The sequence below is a fragment of the Gouania willdenowi genome, chromosome 13 (genome assembly GCF_900634775.1).
Source record: "Gouania willdenowi chromosome 13, fGouWil2.1, whole genome shotgun sequence".
NCBI lineage: Eukaryota > Metazoa > Chordata > Actinopteri > Blenniiformes > Gobiesocidae > Gouania > Gouania willdenowi.
Window position 1 is genome coordinate 31,583,983 of NC_041056.1, and position 22,668 is coordinate 31,606,650.

Here is a 22,668-nt window from a genome sequence, read left to right on the forward strand (position 1 = left end):
TAGGGGTGTCCCGAGCCGATATCGACATTGGTCCGATATTAGCCTGAAAACGAATTTTGGATTGAAATTCCCAGATTTTCCAATTTTTTTTATTTGTTTAATTCAATTCTAGAATACTGTTGATATTATGTTGAAGGTTTAAAATTATGTAACCAATTGGTTAATAATAAATGAGTCAGTTTTTCTCATACCTACTGTTGCTGACTATTGTTCTCTGTTTGAGTAACATCACTTGATTAAGCCTTTTCTAACATTCTACACTACAAAATAAGTCATTATTATTTTTTTATTAAAAAAGAAGAGAGGAAAAATAAAAATCAATAAATAAAAGATTGAAAAAATAAAAATAAAAATTAATTTAAAAAAAGTATGATTCAAGCTGATATTGGATCAATATCTTTATCGGCTGATACGCAAGGCTGCAATATCAGTGTCATATCAAAAATGAAAAAGTTGTATCGGGACATCTCTATTTTTCTAAATGTAACAAAATGCTTTTAAACCATTGACCCCAAACCATTTCCCCACCATAGACCAGTTTTAAGTCTCAAATATTTGATATGGATAGTTCGAATGTCAATATATTTAAATTTTGACAATGAAAATGTGTCAGGATTTTCACCGCTAGATAATTCATAAAATGGGCATTTTTGTACAAAGTTTGCATGACTATTATGATACAAATAAAAATAGAAATACTTGGACATTTTATACAGGAAACAAAAAGGACAGAAAATAAATGTGAATAGATTTAGTGTCATTTGAAAGATGTTTTTAAAACAAGGGTAGTGGTCCGACAGCTGCGCCACATGATGGCAATGCCACTAACAGAATAAATTAAGTTATGGTTTTAGAAAAATGTGAGTACATATACAGTATTAGAGAGGCACAACATATATGGTATCGTTTTATGCATTTAAACCTCTTCAGGTTAAAGAAATGCAGTTGGACAGGAAATGTAGGCATCAAGTCATTGACCCATATATCAATGCCAATGGCTCACCACAGGTCTTCATAGTGTCCACTCACATGCATTCACATTTTTGCTTTTCTGAAAAACTCTAACACAGAATGAGCACAATAATTTATTCTTATAGAAATGGTCCAATCAGGTTTGTTTCTGCCTCAAACCTAGACAATTTCATCATCCAATTATTGTTGCCTTCCAAAAGATTTAAAGACTCGTCATGTTTTTAACTTTAGTTCCATTTCAGGATGATCATGTGTCTTTCTTTGAATATGATACAAGGGTTTTAAAATGTTTCATCTTTACTTGCTAGCTAGCTAGCATTTCAACCAGTACGCTAGGAGCCAACTAGCTTGTCTTTTTCTAATCCTTATCGTCTTCCACTTACTGTAAACATTCTGTATTAGACATGAAAGATACATTTCTCACCCATGATAGTGATTGTAAAGGACTTCAGTATGAAGTTTAATACACAGACCATTTTTTTTCTGCACTTGTAAATCTGATCAAATCTTAGAAATGATAACATTTTGTTTTTAAAAAACGGACCTCTTTCAATGTCCTGTGACAGAAAAACAATCTTCGGCTTTTGTATGAATTGCTAACTGTGATTGCTCAGTAAGGGCAGGTGATATGGCAAGCAACAAGTTTAATTATTATTTTATTATCTTTAACTGAAAATTCAAAAACAAGTTTAAAATAAATCACACAAATAATTTCTTTTTTGCAGACAATTAGAGAATAAGGACACATTTTTTTTTGACACAGTCATAAAAAGTACATTAGAAATTCATTGAAACATTCCAGGTAGAAAACAAAAATATGCATTGCTCTTTAAACAAAATCAAAAATAAAAGCATTAGCTGGGATGTCTGAATGCATCATTGTGCAAAACTCTTCCAGATCATTGAGATTTTGTTGATGCGGTATAAAAAGCAAAGTTAGACCAGTCAAAACAACTTGAAGCAAAGTCAGAGGCAGAAGAGGAATGATGTGGACGCGACGGCTATACGTAGCAAGGTCTCCTCATTCACATAAAACAATCCAACAACAGAAACTGAACAAAGGAAGTTCAGCATTGCAGTTCCATTTCTACAAAATGTGCATTTGAACAACCTAGCTATGTACACTGTACAAAGATTTCAACAGAAACATACATACATCCTTTACACAGAGGAGCTGCTTACCTGAGTGGATCAGGCAGGAACAAGTGGGTTGAATGACATTAGGGCTTCACTGAGAGCTACTTTAACTGTTTATCATCTCTTGACAATGAAGCAGTTTGTGGGCAACATTGGGTCATCTTCAAGTGCAGCCGTTAAAGATGCCTTTTTGGTTCGTGAACTTTTGTGCTGGGGCCATTTTTGTTCTTTGAAAATCCATTTAAACACTTAAAAATGTATCTGGATCAAATAAAATAAACAAAACTTTACAAGTCTAAATGGATTAGCATTACAAGGTAAATAGAAGGAAATGAACAAAAGTGCCATCTCTGATCTTCAGGTTCTAAATATTGATGTTGACAGCAGCAAACAGTGAACAAATCAAAGATTGGAGTCGTTCTATGATCTCTAACCTGACAGAGATGGGTAACATTCACAGAAAAATCCACATAAACGCGGTAAACGCTGAGAATGAGTGTCATTGTTTTGGCACATTACATTGTTACATGTAATGGTTTTCTGAAACATGGTCCCAACATGGTTTCCTCTTTTTTTTGCTTTACAAACTCTGTACAAACTCAGAAAACTACAAAATGTACAAATCAATGAGAAAGGAAAAGAATGTTGATTTGTGTCTTTTTTGTTGCTCTGTTGTCATATTGTGAAAAAAGAAAGCCACAAATATTTTTCACAAATATTGTCCTTCATGGACTTCTCTTCTAGGCACCAGTGCATCCCTACACTGGTTGGGAAATCACACTTCTGTTTGTTGCTGTGAGTCCGTGATGATGGTCACCCCTCGACGGAGCTCGTCCATGCTGTCGAAGTCACTTCCGTGTTCTGATTCACCGAGTACACACGGCGCAGACACGTCCGAGGCTGACGACGTGCCCGCTGATAGTCTCATAGATAACGACATGGCGTCGTCGGTGTCACCATTTCCTGTTGGAACCCCACGCATGCTCCTGTCCCCATGGGACACCTCCCCTACTGGTAGTTGGTGGGGGGGCAGGTATTGGCTGGGGTGAAATTGTGACCTCGTGTGCGTATGAGCCATGCTGCCAGAGCTTAAAGTGCTCTCCTTGGACACAGGCTGATTGGCCGGTAGCGGCGTGTAGGGCTCAGGATACTCCTCGCCTGTCGGCAGCGGAGGTGGCAGCTGGTCTTGGCTCAGGAACTCTTCATGTGAAGGGGGGTAGTCACTATCGATGTCATAGCCCCCCAAATAGTAGTCCGACTCCAACTCACGAGTGCTTCCTCCAAGCCGACGGGCCGGGCCCACCACGTTGCCACCGGGTCCCGCCTCATATCCCGGCACTTCCTCGATGTCAGATAATCTGGTGCTCGGCATCCAGTCCGAGGTATCCCAATGATATGCTGCACAGCAAAAAGGCAACAAGTTAGACTGAGGCTAAGGTAACCGAATACTAAGGTCAGCGTTCACTGTAGACATGCCTTTAGGAACCAACAGATATGTTAGATCAAACGAAAATGCACATAGGGGTCAAAGGTCACTGAAATGACAAACACAACCAGCACAGAACAGCACACGAGCTCTTCACATGCACAAACAATTCTTTCAGGATGAGCATCACAGGAGGTGCAGCATGCTAATTCATGAGGAAGTGGCAGCATTCCAATAACATGCACATGGTCAAATGAAAACTGAAACACAATCTACGGATCAAATCTTGTTAGAGGACAATACATCTGACAGGTTTTTACGAATCCGTCCACCGTGTCCTTGAGCAACACATTTTACCCTGCTTGACCCAATAATGCATTCATTAAAAGGTAAAGTTTTGACAGAAGTCTGAGGGAATGTTGACCGAGCTTCATCCAGCCCACTTTAGGGCTATAGAGGTAGATTACCTCCACAATAACCACATCCAACCTTATAAGCCCATTTGAAATGATATCATCCATCCATTATCTACACTCACTTATCATTGAAATTATTCTAAAGGTGAAATAAAAACAAAGTTTGTTGTGAAAGCCAAGAACTTTCAAGAATCAGTTAAACTTTTGACACATTTATTTACTGTTAATGAGGCAAAACCAAATTTTTTTTAACTTTAAATCCCCCAAAACACATCCATGTTTGTTAAAAGAAGAGAGACAAGTTGGCACCAAACAAAGGCATTAAGGCTTTGCAAACCCGGCCACATGGTTTTAGCTGATTAAGAGGAAGGAAAACATATTGGTTATCTGATTTCAGCATCTTAATTTGTGGGTTGGTTGGGTTACTAATAAGCAACTTTTTTTAATAATCCGTTCCTCAGTATCCTCAACAAGAGAGGCTGATCACTGTAGATTACTCTGATGAAAATAGAATGATTTTATTGAGAATGTTGGCTGTCCTGAAACCAAACAAATGAAGTCAAACAACAGCAAATATCATGCCTTCAACAGGAAACACGTGTTAATGTCATTACACAACGACTTGAAAAACGGGCAGAGAAAAGGTCAGTGAAGTGAAAACAACAGTCTCCTTACAGGAAAGAATTATTGGGTGGGGCGATCAATATGGAGGGAGGTAATTCAGTGATGGAGGGGAAAATGCAGCTTGTAGAATTAAATCAGCCTCGGGAATAAAGAGTTTGAACTGACTTTGTCTTTCAGAATTTAAAGATTTTAAAAACAACTACCAATAGATGAACAACCCTCCCTCTACGTGTTGGCTTGTGTTGCCTTATAATAGAGGAGAAGCCCAGAATTATGTGCAGCTAATAGCTATATAGAAGCCTTGGATGTTATCTAAAAGTAATGATATTATCAAAAAATTAAATGTATCTCACTGATATGACCTATATTAGGGCATGAACCTTTTATAAAATTTTATGCTGATTTGAATTTGTGGCAGTGTTACATTCTCCAAGGCTTTCATTGGTTTAGTTTATCTACTGGCTGCAGGGGGTGAATGCAGAGGTAAAGGTGGGAGGAGAGAGTGTGATGGGTGGGTGGAAGGGTGGTCACCTCTGTTGTAGTTCTGACCCTGGTCCATAACTGACACTGATGGAAGAACAACAGAACAGTCTTTAGCTATGGACAGCATTAAAGCTTCTCCTTTCAAGTTTAGAAACAGCACCAATTTTAAACAATCACTTAAAAAAAGTCCCTCATAAACAAATCATGTTTTTTTTTTTTACATTGTTGACAGTTTTTGAAACAGTTTTCAGGAGCTCTTTGTTTGTACTATGGACACATTTAATCTGTGGTTCTGCACAGATACAAAAAATAGGTACATTCTCCCAATCTATTTAACAGTCACCATGTTTTCTTTCTCTATGTGACTTTGATGATGTTACAGTACATTTCTGACTCTGAACTGCCCCTCCCGGAGGACATACCAAGGTATAAATCAGATGTGTCCAAACTAATACACAGGTGCAGTAATAGTTTACTTAAAGCTGATATCCGTAGTTTCTGAGAAATCTATGTTTGTGTATGATTATTTTGAAATGCATAAAAATACCTAACTAGTCTTTTACTATGGTTCACTATGGTTTTAAAACACAAAGTCAAAGCCTTTTGACAACAGCAAACAAGTAAATATGATTTTGGCTCTTATATGACCCATAGACCTATATCAATGCGACATTGTTATGTTCCGCGATGCACGTGCAGAAAAGTAGAGGCGTGGCTTTTGGTAGATTGCAGAGAAAGTGGGAGGAAGTGGAGTTGTTTAGAGCGGGACATCGTGATGTTTCTCATAAACTCCCGATATCAGCTTTAAGTTTTTAGTAACTCAGCAATGTGACAAGAAATCCAAAAATTCAAATTTGCCTGTGTTATCTGTTTGGGATACACCAGTAAAGAAATGAAAGAAAAAATGTATTTTGACCAACACGTGCCCTGTAGCTGTGCACATTAAAAGCAGGCAAAATGAATGCATGTCTGTTTGCGTCTGTGGCTTGGTATGTAATTTAACTGAGTTTGAGTCTCAAACTGCTGCCAGCTCACTCCCAAGCGTCCTGCTTCGCACATGTTCTTTAAAGCAGTAATATTATTACAACAGGTCAAATATCCAACCTGCCACTGTCACTAAGGGAATGAATGAGTGATGCTCATTCATCTGTATTCCCCATCAGCGACTGTCTTCTGCTTTCCTTTCCAACAGCTCTCATGCCTTCTCTGTTGGCTCAAACATCATCAGAATGCCATAAATATGTATTAAATTATTTCCTAAAGAGTGTTGTCTTCATTTCATAGCTTTCCTTGGTGCTTTGCAGAACTGAAGCTGTTTATTTTTAACTCACAATGCCTTTTGTTTCACAGACATTCTCCCACGCTATTTTCAAGACGGACTTTTCTAAAGAAGCTAGATACAATGAGGAGAGGTCACTCAAGCCTGGAGCTGGTGAACTGAGCTCAGCCCGGTGAAGCGGAGCAGTGGCTATGAGTAGGACCACTGGCTTTCAGCCTATTGTTGGGAATGCCTCTAATTAACTCTGTGTTTGGAGTCAAGGAGGTTTGCAAATTTAAGCTGTCTAAACGTGGAAGCAGGTCGACACCAAAACATGGCTGGAGCTCCTGCAGCCTGCATGCATGAGTTCCTGCAAACGAGAAAATTTGGGGGAGCTTGAGTTGATCTCCAGCTAAAAGAACTAGTGTGCAATCAAACGGAACTCCAGGGAAACAATGAAAGGGTTTTGTGTCGTTGATGAGTGAGAGAAAGGCCAGTTTCGGGCTATTAATGTTTTCATTGTGCACAATTTGAGAGAACTGTTTGTGTGAACTTGTTTTACTTTCCTAATTAAAAATTCATCACAGGCTACAGTTGTAGTTTGGACACCCCTGGTATAGATGTATGTAGAACGAATAAATCAATTTGGATATGCCCAAACTTCTTGATGACTGTGTAGTTGAGAATATTTCATAAATCTAACTATACTGTAAGGCCTCACTTAATGGGAGATCAAGTATGTAAGACACAGCCAGAGCAAATTTAGCAGAATCTAAATATTTTAGTAAAGATACTGCAATGAAAAGGCTGAGAGAAGCGAGAAGACACAGAGTGGAGGAGACATGGTACCTTCACTTTCGATTGTGTCGACTGCATCATTAACCAGTCGTATGACAGTCACTATGGAGGCTTGTGGAGGGAAAAAGGAGCAGATGAGTTTGGAGATACAGGCATTCAAAGTAAATATCTGCTGTAGATGATGGCTGCTCATCAGTGCCTGTGCAGTCTGCAGAGAGGAAAACCTGGTCTGACGTGTTTGGGTGAGATTCACACATAATAACCGTCACAGTATTGTTTCACAGAAAAACCAAATGGCATAAAATTGACAAAATTATCCACACAGATGCAAATGATAACAAAAACATCATAAAAAGCAACACCACTGAAGCATTATATCCTTCAGTGGCAACACCAGTCAGTGTTAAGCAAATAATAAGAATGGCAGCAGTATTTGCATGGCTAGCGCAGAATTCACCAAAAAATGAAGTGATGGGTAGCGAACACGTGCTGACAGCGATGGGTCATGAGGGCGCTGAAAATGAAAACTGCAACTGCAAATTAAATTTGCACAAAAATGGTCAATGCAATGAAAAAAAAACCCAAAAGGCAAACACATACCAAAGCTCTCATCATAGCTTTAAAAACATTTCAGTTGGCTTCTACCGCCATCTAAAATGGTCATAAAACTATTAACCTGTGGGAAAATATTGGCAGTGATAGAAAAGTCCTCAGAAATGTAAACAGCAGCCTACATAAGTGTGTTTAAACAAGTCAATAACAAATATGTTAAGTTTTTATCATGTGTTAAAGCTGAACTGGTGTATTGGTAAGTTATGTAATGTGAACGCTGTGATGGGTTTCTTACCATTGTCATCACAGGAGTCAGACTGGAAGGAGCTCAGTGATTGGACCTCAGAGTTACTGCCTTTGTTGCTCCCAGAGAAACACGTTACTTCTTCTGCCATGTCTACAATCTTGCCTGTGAGAAAGGAAAGGTCATTGTGAAGGAGGAATGCAGTGGAAAGGCTAAAAAAGCAGCAGAAAACTAGCAAATTGTAGATCTGGATGAGCAAGAACTGTCCAAGGTGTCAGCAGAAAGATTTTTTCCATTGGTGATTTGCTTTTCTTTGTCCCTGAACCTAGGTGTCATATGCAACTGGATTTGAGTCGACTGTGTGCAACTGTAGCCCCAGTAACCTAAAAACCTGGTTGTGGTGCAGGGGGTCCAAAGCGAATCATCACGGGCCACTAGTCCACCTTGTTTTAGATGTCTCCACCGTGTTAAAGCCGGGACACGTCTAAAACCTAGTGAACTAGTGGCCCTCCAGGACCGTGTTTAGACACATCCGTTGTATAGAATTATCAAAACTGAGCTTCATGAACCTAAGATTATTCTATCCTAAGTGTAGCTTCCCTCTCACACTCACCCTCGTCACTGTCCCATGGGCTCTTGCGTAGTGAGTCACAGTCGGAGCGACAGGGTGACACTGGTGGCAAATTGGGGGCCACGCTGCAGACTACCACCCCCCTCCTGGTAGTACCTGACAAGATCCTTGGTGATTCTGGGTGAAAGGTGCTCATCTCAGTATGTTCCACGCTGTGCCCATCAGCCATCCTCTCCAGTGTGGACCTTGGGTCTCCTTGGAAACAAGGAGTGTATGCCATAGGCCTTACAGGAACCTGTGGTGGTCCCATCATCCCTCCACTTCCCATAATGTTGGGCCCCATACCAGCCTCTGAGTAGAGGTTGAGGGGGTCTCCTGGTCCGCAGTGCAGGGTCTTAAACTGAACCCCATTTGCTTTGTTAAGAAGTGCTGCAGTGGCTGGGTCTTGAACCAAAGACAGGTTGTTACGTGAGTAATTCTTCTGGAAAACCCTCTTTCGAAAGGCAATGAAGAGGATGATGAGGACGACAATGATGAAGAGGACCACTGCGATGCCAATTAGCTCCTCTTTACCGACCATGGTGTGACCTGCTTGCATGTTTGGGACAACGACAGGCCGCAGGCTGCAGCGCTGACCCACAAAACCCGCCGTGCAGTTGCAGTAGAAAGAACCGTGAGTGTTGACGCAGATGCCACCATTCTCACAGTCACCCTCTGGGTTACTACGATCACATTCATTGACGTCCTCATCACAGCTGCAGTATGTAGAGACAAGCAGACAAACAGAAGACCAATAACTACTCAATGACTGAAAACCATACTGTGAAAATCAAGCAATGAGCAAGAAAACATCTTCAAATAAGTCAAAATGTCCTGTCCAGGATTTTCCTCACCGTAACTGTCAGAATTCACTGCCTGCAGTGATTTTAGAGACAGCAATTAATATACATAAAATATTTGTTGCAACCGCGAAAACCTACTTATAAGATGCAATCTCTATGCTGAAAGTCATCAACTCTAACCACATCTGAGCACCCCATGAAAATAATTTATTAGGCCTACACGACTCAGCATCAGTTGTACAGTAACATCACAACTTGTGTGTTCCCATGATTGTTGCCAGGTATCAAAAGTACAATGTCTTAAGAAGTCGGCAGTAAATTACAAGAATTATATGTTTTGTCACTCTTGACTAACCCTAACCCTTTGTACCCCCTACAGAGAGTTCTACCAGCCAAACAGGCACCAAAGAGTGCTTTGAAATACTTTGATACACATTTGGTGCATTTGGTGAGTGGCACTCACGTCAGACCCCTGAATCCTCTCCTGCAGTTGCAGAGAAATGCGTTGCCAATGGCTTTGCACACACCGCTGTTGTGACACGGGTTGGGAACACACGCTGTAATCTCCAGCTCACAGCGTGCTCCAGTGTGTTGAAGGTTGCAACTGCATGAGAACCCTGGAAAACAAATACAAATATTTCTAGTTGTCACCAAACCCCAGGCAAACTGACAAAAATGGGGGAAAAAAGATCTGGATTCTAATCTAGCATGTGAGGAGAGCAGGAAATACACATTGACAATGTTGGACTTTCCCTGAAAATCAGTTGGATTATATCAGTACCTCTCTGTAGCACTAGGTGGTGGTGTGTAATAGAAAAAGGCATGATCTATGATGCATATTTTAAGCACTTCTCTGTGTGACCGAGCTGTGTCGCTTTGCTTCAGTTACTCCCACTCACCACCAGATGGCAGGCTGATGCAGGTGGCTCCGTTGCGACAGGGCTGCTTCAGGCAGGCATCAGGGTATAGGATGCAGCCCAGCTTCAGCTCAGTCAGGTCCACAACCTCTGCAAACCGTGAACGTTTGTTCTGCAGGGGCAGCTCGTTGTTGTTCAGCATTACTGAGTCCAGGCAGCCTTGGAATCCCTCCAGCTCCTGAGGGTCCTTTTGATGGTCAATGAGGCTACGGGAGTTTGGAGGCTGCACCTGGAGAGGGAGCACTTTGAATTATGACGCTATAATCAACTGTTTTTAGAGTCTCCTGAAAAGACACTGAAGGTAACATACACATCGTATGTTGCCATATGTTTCTTGATAATTGACTTTTAATTTCAGTCACATAATGTGCCTTTTTTGTGCAAATTAACATTTTTACAAACTGGGCAGCCAAAAGATCAAGCTGCACTTCAGCACATCAAAAAGTCTCACTAAGGCTTGTATTAATCGGACCTCTGAAGGTGTTCTTCGGAATCTGGCAAACTATTTTATAGGATTAATCCACTTTATCAGTGCTCAATACTATTGCTAAAATAAATGCAGGACATATTGTCAAGATCTTTTTTTTTTTATAAGATTATAATTTTATTCTTAAAATGATCAGTTATAATGTTTTGATGTCTGTGCTCATGGATATGCTCAATTTTTTCCTTTTCTTAAGACTGTTATGCATGGCCTGCCTGTTATATAGGCAATATACAGTAGGAAAATGCTAAGGGTGCCATACATCCAGGGGGCGCCAAATTGGCTGAGTGAAAAAAAAAAAGAAAAAAAGGTGCTGATATTATAGGTGAAGATAGTATTATTAATAATTACTTTTGTTACAGTGTACACTAAAGTACTCCACGCCAAATCCTTCCTAGTCCGGTCCCGGTTATAAAGGCCGTGCCATACAGCTCTAGGTGGTCACACACAGCTTCTACTCCATCGTTGAATAGGTGAACAGACCGGTGTCCGTGTTGACGGCCCGACGTCTTCGTCAACAAAGACTCTGATTGGCTTTCATCATGCAAAACAGCCGCAGGAGTTCAATATTTTCAACTCTTGCTAATGTGCGGGTATGCGTAAAATCAGAAGTACACTCGCACGGCCAACGCTCTTGATGTGCGGATCGCACCGCACTGCCGCACAGGAAAGATTTCGCATTTGTGACGCATCTATCCATTGACTTTGTATGTAATCTGGACGTACTGACATTTTGTGACGCATCCGGTGTGAACGCAGCATAAGAAATTATTCTAATAATAATGCAAATAATAATGTAAATATAAATTACTTGGTATAAAAAAAAAGCCATATAAGGGGGCGGCAAAAGAAAATCTTGCCTAGGGTGCCAAAGAGGCTAGGGCTGACACTGCTGTTATGGACCCAATATAACATCATCCGTCAGTGTTTATGTGAGTTATTGAATCATGATACAGGCATAAGAGAACTAAATGGCTAAATCTTCAAAATACTTACACCAAATATTAAATATTGAGTCTCTTGGGGTGACAATAAGGATGACATGTACAAATAACAGGCATTAATGAAGAAAACAACAGTGATTTGAGGACTGACCAAAGCTCCAAAGTAGATGGCTCTGTCTGGAGCGAGTGGCTGCATGAAGGAAGCCCCATGGCGTCGCTCTACATAGCTGTCGTCCAGCACCAGGCTGCTAAAGTTCCGGTTGAGCTCCAGAACCACTGTGTGCCAGCTGCCGTCATTAACGCGACGTCCAGAGATGCCCAACATGCCAGTGCTGTCACCCCGACCTAGGCCACAGGATCGCTGCAACCACAGCTTCCCCTCCTCCAACTGCAAACACACATCATAAAGTCAACAGGAGAGTAAAGTAACCACATTTAAACACATTACCTGGTAAACTTCATTCAGGAACAAATAAATCAATGTGTTGTGTCTCACACACATCCTCTATCAGTCGTGAGTCAGAAGACATTGAATCTGACAAGATACAACTTTTATTATTGTATCAAATTGTTCTAAACAGGGCAGATATTGACTTTTCATCATTCTGCTCCTATTCATTGAATCTGGATGATTTTACATTGGATATAAAAGTTTTGTTTTATTGAATAAATTGACATAAAAACTTATAAAAATCAGATTTTTCCAAACATGCTTTAGTGTATCCTGTATTTTATGCTTGAATGAGTTTTTGTGGTGTACTGAGGCTGCATTGCTGCTTCCTACTTCACCAGAGGACAACAAGGTGCAATGCATTGGCCATGGAAGCCGAAAGCAGCCAGGAATAAACCCAGACAGGAGTCACACACACACACGTGGGTGTCTCTATTACAGTAACTCAGTTCTAGCAGTGATTTGAACTGTGGCCAGCTTTACTGGAGGTATAAGCCAAAGTCATGATCTGTTATTGGGCACAAAACCCCAGCATGTGGCCCAGTTCACTATGATTCTTTAGCTATAGGGGTAAAGTGTTTTTGTTCTTTGAGTATTTCCACTCCACTAACCTTTAATATACTGTACATGATTCCTGAACACTGCCTGCTTTTTATGCAAGCGGCAAAACCATGAAACGCCATAAGATCACATGACATGACAAGTCAATTAAATCTAGCCTCATTTAGGACATTAAAAATGCTGTTGAAACAAATCAAAAAACCTTTGTCCATCATGGTAGGGAATGGAAAAAAAAGAAGTTGGATGATTGCAACACTTTTACATTGCATTGTCATATCCCATCACATCAGAGATTATTCATAACAGTTAACCTCCTAACATGACAACCAAGTAGGAAATTATAGAAAATGAATAGTTCTTTATAACACACATTTCTAATCCCTTTGACTTAAATAGGTCAAAAGTACGGATTTATGTGTGTGTATAAATACGCTAACCAGCTACAGGAATAGAGCTGCCATGTCCTCTCTTCTTCAATGCAGTTGATGATTTGGCACAAGCAGGGCTGTGATTTATTTCACATTTTTTGGTGATTTTTTCAAATTTTCCAAAAAAATCATGAAAAATAGGAAAATATTTTTGTCTTTGCACTCAAAGAACAACTATTACTATTTGAAAATGTGATTGCGCATGTTATTTATTTTATTTTGAAGAAGAATGATCAGAATCTTTACCTTTTTCAATGAAGGTTACACTTAACTGTTTTTGTAGGAACCACTGAGTTATAGTGTGTGTTCTAGTGTGTGTGTGTGTGTGTGTGTGTGTACCTTTAGCACTGTGCAAGGATCAGAGTGTGTGTACATGATGATGCCTCGATTCTGCAGCGTTCGGATCCTCAGGCTGAGCTTCAGCTCGGTCTGCAGCTGCTCAGACAGTCTGTACTTGATGTAGCTTTGACCTGAGAAGCTTAGAGAGGAATGACCTGCAGACACAACAAAGCACAAGGAGAGTCGTTTACAATATAATAACTATAGACGTCCACATCATGTGTGTGCCAGAGGTTTGAAAACACATTCCTCTGTTTTTAAATCAATGTCCACACGACTTGTGCACAACCTCTTTATATTTGTATATATCTGTGGCTTTAATAGTCTTTTATTGTTATTATTATGATTTTTTTTATCCTATTCTTATTTATCTTCTACCACGGTAATGTGTGCACTGGTATTTTGGTCCTTATTGGTTAAAGGTTAACACTCTTTTACTTAATTATGTAAGCTTTTCTTTCTCTATTTCTTCTCATGTAATGTTTGTTCTTTTTATTATTATTATCTTATCTTACCTTTTACTACGGTAATGTGTGCTCTGGTTTTTGGTCTTTATTTGGTTAACGGTTACTAGGGATGTAACTATTCACTCAACTCCCGATACGATTCGATTCACGATACTGGGTTCATGATACGATTCTCTCACGATTTTTTCATTTAAAAAATGGGACTGTAGACAAATTTTTTTTTTGGAAAAAAAACAGAAAATACTGTATTATTTTCCTTATATTTTTCATTGTCAAAAGAATTCCTTGATAAACTATTCAAAACAATGCAATTTAACTAAAAATAAATCTTAAGTTAAATAAATAAAGGAATAATACAAATGAAAATGAAGCCTATTAATTTAAATTCTGGTTCTATAATAAACAATGCAAAACTGCATAATAGTTCTTTTTCTTTTAAAAGTGCAACTGAAAATGTATTTTGTGCCTTAACAATTGGACTTGTTAAACGTCATTGCACTGATTTACGTCATATTTGTTTGGACCAGCAGAGGGCGCTGGTGAACCAGTGGTCGGTTGGCATGCAGATATCTTGCAGTGAAGAAGAGAAGCTATGCTAGCAGACAGAGCTAATAGAAAATAGTGACTTTTACAGATATTCAAGTAATATTACAGATATTCTTTCGGTGCTAAAGGGGTAATGAATCATTTATTAACATATTTAAGAGTAGAAGACGGCCAGAAAGAAAGTATTAGCAGACTCCGCCCGCCGCCAACACTTCCGGATAGCGCCCTCTGCTGGTTAAAAAAAGTACTGCGATTCAATTGTCAGAAAATCGATATCAACCGTGATACCTATGAATCGATTTTTAACTGCCTTACGATTAATCGTTACATCCCTAACGGTTACTGAACCATGTCCGTTTCCTTCTTTGGTGTTTGTTCTTTTATTTGAAGTATTTCTTGAGCGACTGTAACACGAGCAATTTCTCTCTAGGATAATAAAGTATTTCTGATTCTGTATATTCTGTTTAAGTGATAATCAATTTAAAATGATTTCATAATGTTTTAGAACAAAGAAGCATGATTTCATAATGTGCAGGTAATGTAATTGAAAGCCCCCAACATGTATTAGAGCAGAGATTCTCAACTGGTGGGTTGGGACCCAAAAGTGGGTCACGGACCAGTACTGTGTGGGTTGCGGACAGCTGGTCAATTATAAATGAATACTTAATGTCTCTCATGTTGGACTTGTCTTTTATTTTGAAATAAACTTTTTTTTGACAGGCATGCTGTGAAATGCATGTTGCACACAAAAATACATAGATTTATGTTTTAAAAAAGATTAAGTATGTGTGTTTTCAACAGCTGTTTTTAAAAAACTAAAAAAAAAAAAAAAAAGAGTGGGTTGCAAATTAATGACCGTGGCAAAATGTGGGTCCCAGAATGAAACCAGTTGAGAACCCCTATATTAGAGAAAAGTAAACGTATTGGTTATTTGAAATGAAGTAAAGCCCTGTAGCAGTAGACCCCTTAGTAGGTTAATCTTTATGTATGCTGGACCACTATTGGTGATTTGATCAAAGCTTTAAAATATTACTGTAAAAAAAACAGTAAATAAAAAAATAATAATACAAGAAGTTTTTTTTCTAAAGCCAATTTCTGTTATAGAAAACAAAAGTGGTTCACACATATTCTCACGACAAAGAGCAGACACGTGTGTTTCTCTTTCCCTCTGTCACACCTGCGCATTCTCCGAGCTTCCCAGGTGGACACTGACAGGCATAGCGCCCTCTAGTGGCCTCCACTGATAGACACTGCATGTCAGCTGGACAGGGCTGGTCCTCACACTGCTCCGACTGGACGGCACAGCTGGCATCTGTAGGAGACACACACACAGCAACCACAGAGCTGAACAACATTCACTGACAAACACAGCATTACAGTAGGAAAGACAACTAAACGAACACAACTGTCAGCGATGCTTTCAGAAAATCATAAAAAAAGGAGCAGGGGGAATTTATTAAATCATTAAATATATTTAAATTAACTGAGTGTTTAACTGCACTTTTGGGCCATGACCACACCTAATAATTTTTTGTTTCATAACTGAGTGAGATTCAACTAAACAAATGTTGACTCAGAAAGACACAGTAAGGCTAGTTGCTGCATTGGTTTAAACTACAAAATTCTAAAGCTTGAATGTCAGCATGACCCAGTAACCATCCAATTTAAAATGATCTGGTGGAAAAACAAACAGCTCAAGAATATGAAAGCCTATGAATAGCATTGTCCAAAGATTAGCTATATTATATTAAATAGCGTAGATGACCATTTTCCTTCAAATGTACCAATAACTTAGTCTTAACAACAATCTAATAATAAAAACAATCTAATAACCAAGTCGAGGCACATTTTCTTAGCAGAACACTTTGCTCCCAGACTGTTGTTTGTGGTGTTTTCCCTGAGTTTCTACAAGTAGAATAGGAGGCAAAGAGTTCAGCTATCAGGATCACAGCACATGGAAACACCTCCTCGTTTTGATTCTGGATGGTGAATCATTCTCTGATTATTTACTGTTGATGTTCTGGAATATTATTGCTAGTCATGGCTTACTAGCTTAATGCTACGTTCACACCAAACGTGTTTCGGGGGTCCAAATTGTGCTTCGCGCCCCTAGTTGGACACTTGTGCTTATTGACTCAGGACGCTTGTCACCAGAGGTCAAAGACACTCTGAACACGCTTCCAAACGTGTTGAGCATGTTTAGGGGAGGGACTTCTCTGTTGCCGGTGGTGTTCATACATTGGATGATATTGTGGCAATCAGTTACGTTGATAATTCACCCAGTGACTGTGAAGAGGTAGGGAACATTGTGTTGAGAAGGCTGTGTTTCCAGTCGGATGTATTTTGGTGTGACTCAGTGTGTGCACTGTGATGTCAGAGGGCTATAGAGAAATGTGGTTGAATGGAGAATAAAGTTTGGAGTTCCTTGCTGAACACGCCGCCTCTGACTCCGTTTGATCGACTCTACATTATCCAGAGAGTAAATATCTGGATAATGAATTTGTCAAGCTTGGGGAACGCGCGGGACCTCTCGACACTCCTAGAAGCGCGTCCACCATATATTGTGTATGTAAACCTGACGCTTTCGACCCTTTTGATGTGTTTGGTGTGGAAGCGCCATAAGTCACACTACACCATTTTGCATAGATTTGCTACTAAAGATTTATGTTGCCTAGGGGTCATTGGTGGTAAACTTAACACTTCATAGATCAAAATGCTTTATGCTAATGTTCATGTTTATGAGGGTCTGGTCTTTAAGCTAGGGACTATACTAGTATATACTACTTTATGAGGAAAGATGGAAGATGTGTTGTTAGTTATACATTAAACACCAATGTTTACACTTAATATCATAGATTCAGTAATCTAATTCACATGAGAAAATGATTTCTTTGAAAACTAATGAGTGATGATCATGTTGAGGTAGTATCATGTTCCAGGCAGTTAAATTATAGAAACAATCACAATAGTTTGGGACTCACCATTGCATGTACAGCGAGAGGTGCGCTGGAAGCGTGGTGAGACGAAGCTCACCCTCGGGGTGCTGTATGTTGCCAGGTTGTGTGAATCCAGGATGATGCTCTGTTCACACTGCGCCCCCCGGCACTCCAGTCCGGAGCAGTTCTTATCCAGAATGGCTGAGACTCGGAGCACCTCCTCCAGCTGCCTCCGGGAGGCGCTGAGTTTCTGAGTGATGTAGGCGGCCTTGTAGTAGCCGCCCCCTGCTGTTTCCACGGTGACAAGCATGTCGAGTTGCTGCGTCCCTCCAACTGGCTGCAGACTGATCAGGTGTAAGGTGTCGTGTTGTTGTGACGCAGCAGCCTGCTGAAGCACCTTAATCACGCTCTTTAGGTGTAACGCTACAAACTCCTGTGGTGCAACACTCTCAAAGCGAACAGTCACTGCCTCACGCAACATCTCCAGTGTAGCCTGCTCCACATGCACGCTCACCGGCACAGGTACTGCGAAGCGGCCATCACTGACACTGGCATTGAGTGAGTATCTGCCTGCATCCAAACCACCCAAGGCGATGATCTTTCCATCACGAGGACTGATCTTAAAAAGACTACGCTGGACTGGGGGGGCGTGACCAAAGGTCAATGCATCGTATGGGTCAGCGTCAGTGGCGTGGAGCTGGCCAATCACGCCGCCGGGAAACTCGTCCTCCATTGTGACAATGTGAACCTCTAAGGGCATTGCTACTGGCCTGTGTAGACTCTCCTCGATCACCCGGACAGTCAACATGGAGGTGGAGGACAGACGAGGCTTCCCTGAGTCTTTCACCTAGAGGACAGTGGACAGGTGTGAGAAACAGCACATCCAGAGCTCTTCAACACATGTCCTTTTCTTCATGTTCTCATCAGACTACTATTGAGCCCAAACTGTATTTAAACTGTGCAGAAGAAGCAGGTCATGGCAAGGTCACAATGGAAAAACTTTGACGACTAAAATGGACTAATGTTGACCCGTAACACCCAGCAGAACTCACACTATTTACTCAATGCATCATGGGAGGTAGAAACAAGAAATGGCTGTTATTTTGCTCTGATGAAGGGTTTTTATTTACTTCTTACATTCCTGTGTAACATTCCTGGATGGTAACGATGTGTTATATTCAAACAGGGTTTAATCATTTCAAAATGTGAGCATTAACTCCCACAAGCCAATTTAATGAGTTGAATATTGTAATTTGATAAAATAACAGATTCCATGGTGACATGAGAGCACTGCGTGCACACAGGGTTGCCTTGCCATTGACTGACTTCAATTATGAACCATGTGCCAATTGTGCCTTTTGTCATTTTTTACACCCTTGCATCTGTTTCATTAATAGCAATAAAAGGCTCTTATTTTAAGTCATTGACTAAATAGGAGGGGAAAAAATCATTATGTGTTTTCATAATAACAAAACTGTGGTTCATGAAAAGGTTGTTTGGAAAACCACTTTGCATGATTGGGAGTGAACACCCTTAACTATGTTAACCCACACTAATGTCTGCACACATTTTCTATGTGCTATCAACTTTTTAAACAGCCAGGATCTCAAGATATACCACTGGGGACATGTATAAGCAAATAATAATAATAGGAAAAGAACATTTTGTATGTAACATTTGTTTATAATTTCAAATAAAATTCATGTGGATAATAAATAAAATACAGAATAAAGCCATGCACGCTAATAAACAACACCAAAAGCAGAACCTAACTCCTTTATTATTAGAACAAATCCTGTTTGAACCTTTATATTGCAGCATGGCATTGTGGGAAACCATTCATTCTTTTACTTTTCCTTTTTAATATTTCTCAGTATTATTTTGTGAGCCTCTAAAAAGTCCCCTTCGTCTTTGTTCTGGGACGCAGCTTGTTGGTTAGAAAGCTGAAAAGTTTGATCAGAGGTCAGTAAGTGTGGGCTTTTCCTGTCCATGCCTGGAACTGCAGGAATGATACCACTAGAGTGACAGCCACCCGATTCTCAGTGGTCTTCCATCAAAATACTAACAAGGTCCAGCCATGCTTAGCTTCCGAGATCTGACCATCATTAGGAAATAATAATAATAATAATAATGAATTTTATTTATAATGCACTTTACATTTCAAATAAAATCTCAAAGTGCTCCATAGTAAAACAGGATAAAAATTCAATACAATACAACAATAAAAGCAGGACAAGTTAAAATTAGGTCTTTAGTCCTTTTTTAAAAGCATCCACCGTCTGTGGAGACCTAAGGTGGTCAGGAAGGGCGTTCCACAGACGAGGAGCGGCAGCTTCGAAAGCCCCGTCCCCCATGGTCATGAGCCGCGTCCTGGGCGTGAGCAGACGGTGCTGTTGGCCTGAAAAACAGGTGTCTGTTTGTTACCTCCACCAAGGAGGTCATGTTTTTACCAGCATTAGTCAGTCGATCCGTCTGTCTGTTAATGTGGCTTTGTTCGCAGGATATTTCAAAACATTTTGAACGGATTTAAATGAAATTTGGTAAGCTGATAGACACTGTCAAAAGGAAGAAGAGAGATGAGAGATGATCCGGCTGGAATTGTGGATACAATCCAGAACACATTTTGGAGCATAATGTGGATGTTTGGTTGGTTTTACAGAATCACCTGCTGGTGACTTTGCACCTCTAAACTTGGTGGAGGTTTGGCGGGTCTCTGATTTGAAGGTCCCATGTTAAGCTAAATAAACTTTTCTGTGCTTTAAACATCACAAAAGTGCTATTTGGGCTTCATACACATGCCCAAAGTGTTTTTTTCATTCATTCCATCAATTGTTAGAGGGTGATTTGCTCCTTTCTTACTGCAGAGTGAGCCCAAACACCTCGCTCCAATTTGATGACGCGTTCCCACTTTGTTGACAAATTTGACGCGACACTGAGCTGGAGAAGCCTTTGCGCAGTGTTACACATTCCGAGATATCTTTAGCTCTGCAACACTTACGTCTCTAAATCCTCTGAAATGTCCGTGAGGAGGTTCTGTGCCACAACACCAGCTAAAGCGAAAAGGACACGTTTCAGATGCACAATTGGAGGCAGCGATCTTGTCATGCCAAACTGCCGTTAGCGTAGCCGTTAGCGTCGGATGAGAGTACACTTCCGGGTTTTCCGTTTTTTCATCTTGGTTTGGGAAAGAAATATCAAATAATGAATTTTTTTCCATTTTTCATGTTTTTGTTACATAATGAAAAACTAATGAACAAATGATACACGGATTCCCATAAATGAATGACGTGTAGGTAGGGGTGGAACGGGTGGGTGGGGGTCAGGGTAGTAACGGGTAAAATAAGTGTGATCAACGTGTTTGGCAGCTCTGCCTTACTACCAATACTGAAATGTATAATGGTAAAATGATTACAAGCAAGTTCAAAAAGTCAAATATTTTCTATGGTAATCAGATTAATGAGGAGAAGGACACCATTGCTTTGAGTTGGCAGTAAAACTAACAAGGTGCCCATAATGTTCTTTGAGTCAGAAGCTTTGCCACATCCTGTAACTATTACACAGAGTCAAATTAAAGATATTTTCATTGGTGCTGTAAAAAGCTGAAATACTCAGTGTCACTAAGAGAGAACAGAACACAAAAGTGGTGAGAGAGAAAGAAGGCACAGGTGGGTCACCTCAGAGTGGGTACTAAATCAAGACTAGCAGAAGTGTGTGAAACAAAACGGATAGAAGAAAACCAGTTAAAGCAAGGCTGGAGAGAAGTACACGAAGTGCTTGAGTAGAAAATGGAACTGGAAATTGAACAAGCCAGGAATGAAAGCTACAAAAGAATGCAGGATTAAAAAACAACAAAAAGGCATTGCTACAGACAGAAAAGGAAAAAGTGAATGAGGACATTCACATCTTCAAAAAAAGCACTGATTGGCTTATTTGGTTATTTTATTGTACTTAAAAAAAAGAAGAGCAAACACACAAAAATTAGATGTTTTCTGATTCTATTTTTGTTACATCTTCATATTACAAACTGAGGCTGTGTTGGCTAGTTTTCCCCCACCCCCTTTGTTTATTTGCTACATGTGTACAGACCTTTGCCACTGGATATTTTCTTTAACTGAAACCTTGTATATAGTTCATTATTTTTGTTCAGCCTCTGTTTTCCCTCTTAATGTTGTGAACTCATCTAGTTAACTTAAATGAATAATGTGTTGTGGTTTTCCCATGTTACAGCTACTCCTATACCAAAAGGGGTCGTAACAACTACTAACTCAAATCTAAATTTGAATGACTGCAGTGGTAAATAATATGTGAACCGTTGAAAAGTGTGTCCAACAGTTTAATTGTACCTGGATCTGAATGACATATTCAGTTGCCAAGTCTCTCCTGAAGACCTGATTGGCCACCAATGTCCCATCTTTCCTCAGCATAAACTCCCCTCCTTCATTTCCCTGCAGGATGCGGAAGTCGAATGGTGGGCCATTGTGGGAAGAGTCCTGATCAATGACTGACAGCTGCAGGATGCTGGTGCCAATGGGTTTGTTTTCCTGGAGACAACAGTGCCATGTGACAGTTTAAAGTGAGCCAGTGCAGGAGTTTTGACAACTGGTAAATAATAAAATCCTCTTTGAGAACTCTGCAAGTGAGATAACAAGTCATCTTTCCACATTTACTTGCTCTTGGAATGTGCCATTTGGATTGTGGGGTTAAAACAGACATATAAATATAAAGCAGGATGAGAGAAATAAGGAGTTCTTGCAGACTTACACAGGGTAAAACCTAACTGTTGGTCCTTTGCATACAGTGTTTCAATTGTCATTAATTGTACAGTAATTGGTTGCAGAAGCCTCCCTCTTTTAGTTCTTTAAACCTCATGAAGAAGCCTTTTTTAGATACATTATGTAATTACTTGATAAGTTTACATTTTAGAAATACACTCAATTTTCCACAAATCAGTAGCAGAAAAATGTGAGGAAAATTATTTAAATGGATACAGATCTCTTTTTTAAGGGACTCAATAAATGATGATCAAGGTATAATAATGTTTACCTGTATGACTGTGGTGAGATTGGCAGGGGAGAAAGTGGGTGCGTTGTCATTGATGTCAGAGATGTCGATGTTGACCATCACAGTGGAGGACATGGGAGGGGCTCCACTATCCAGAGCTCTTATGGACAAGGAGTATCCAGGAACCTAGAAAAACAACCGCAACAGAAAAGACATGTAGGTGTTAATAATTGATAAACATAGAGCAAATTCTTAGTGATTAGTGTATTGA

At 39.9% G+C, this 22,668-nt stretch overlaps 1 protein-coding gene across 1 annotated transcript in view; it reads right to left on the reverse strand.

Annotated features, from left to right (window-relative positions):
* Window positions 1–464: 464 nt before the first annotated feature.
* Window positions 465–22,668, reverse strand: part of fat3a (FAT atypical cadherin 3a) — a 228,197-nt gene continuing 205,993 nt past the window's right edge. The window contains 13 exon segments of the mRNA XM_028463835.1: window positions 465–3,507; window positions 5,107–5,142; window positions 7,166–7,225; window positions 7,962–8,075; window positions 8,524–9,236; window positions 9,787–9,940; window positions 10,223–10,469; window positions 11,820–12,056; window positions 13,448–13,602; window positions 15,638–15,772; window positions 17,442–18,243; window positions 21,740–21,937; window positions 22,440–22,583. Coding sequence (XP_028319636.1) covers window positions 2,885–3,507; window positions 5,107–5,142; window positions 7,166–7,225; window positions 7,962–8,075; window positions 8,524–9,236; window positions 9,787–9,940; window positions 10,223–10,469; window positions 11,820–12,056; window positions 13,448–13,602; window positions 15,638–15,772; window positions 17,442–18,243; window positions 21,740–21,937; window positions 22,440–22,583 — 3,618 coding nt within the window. The 3' untranslated portion in view covers window positions 465–2,884.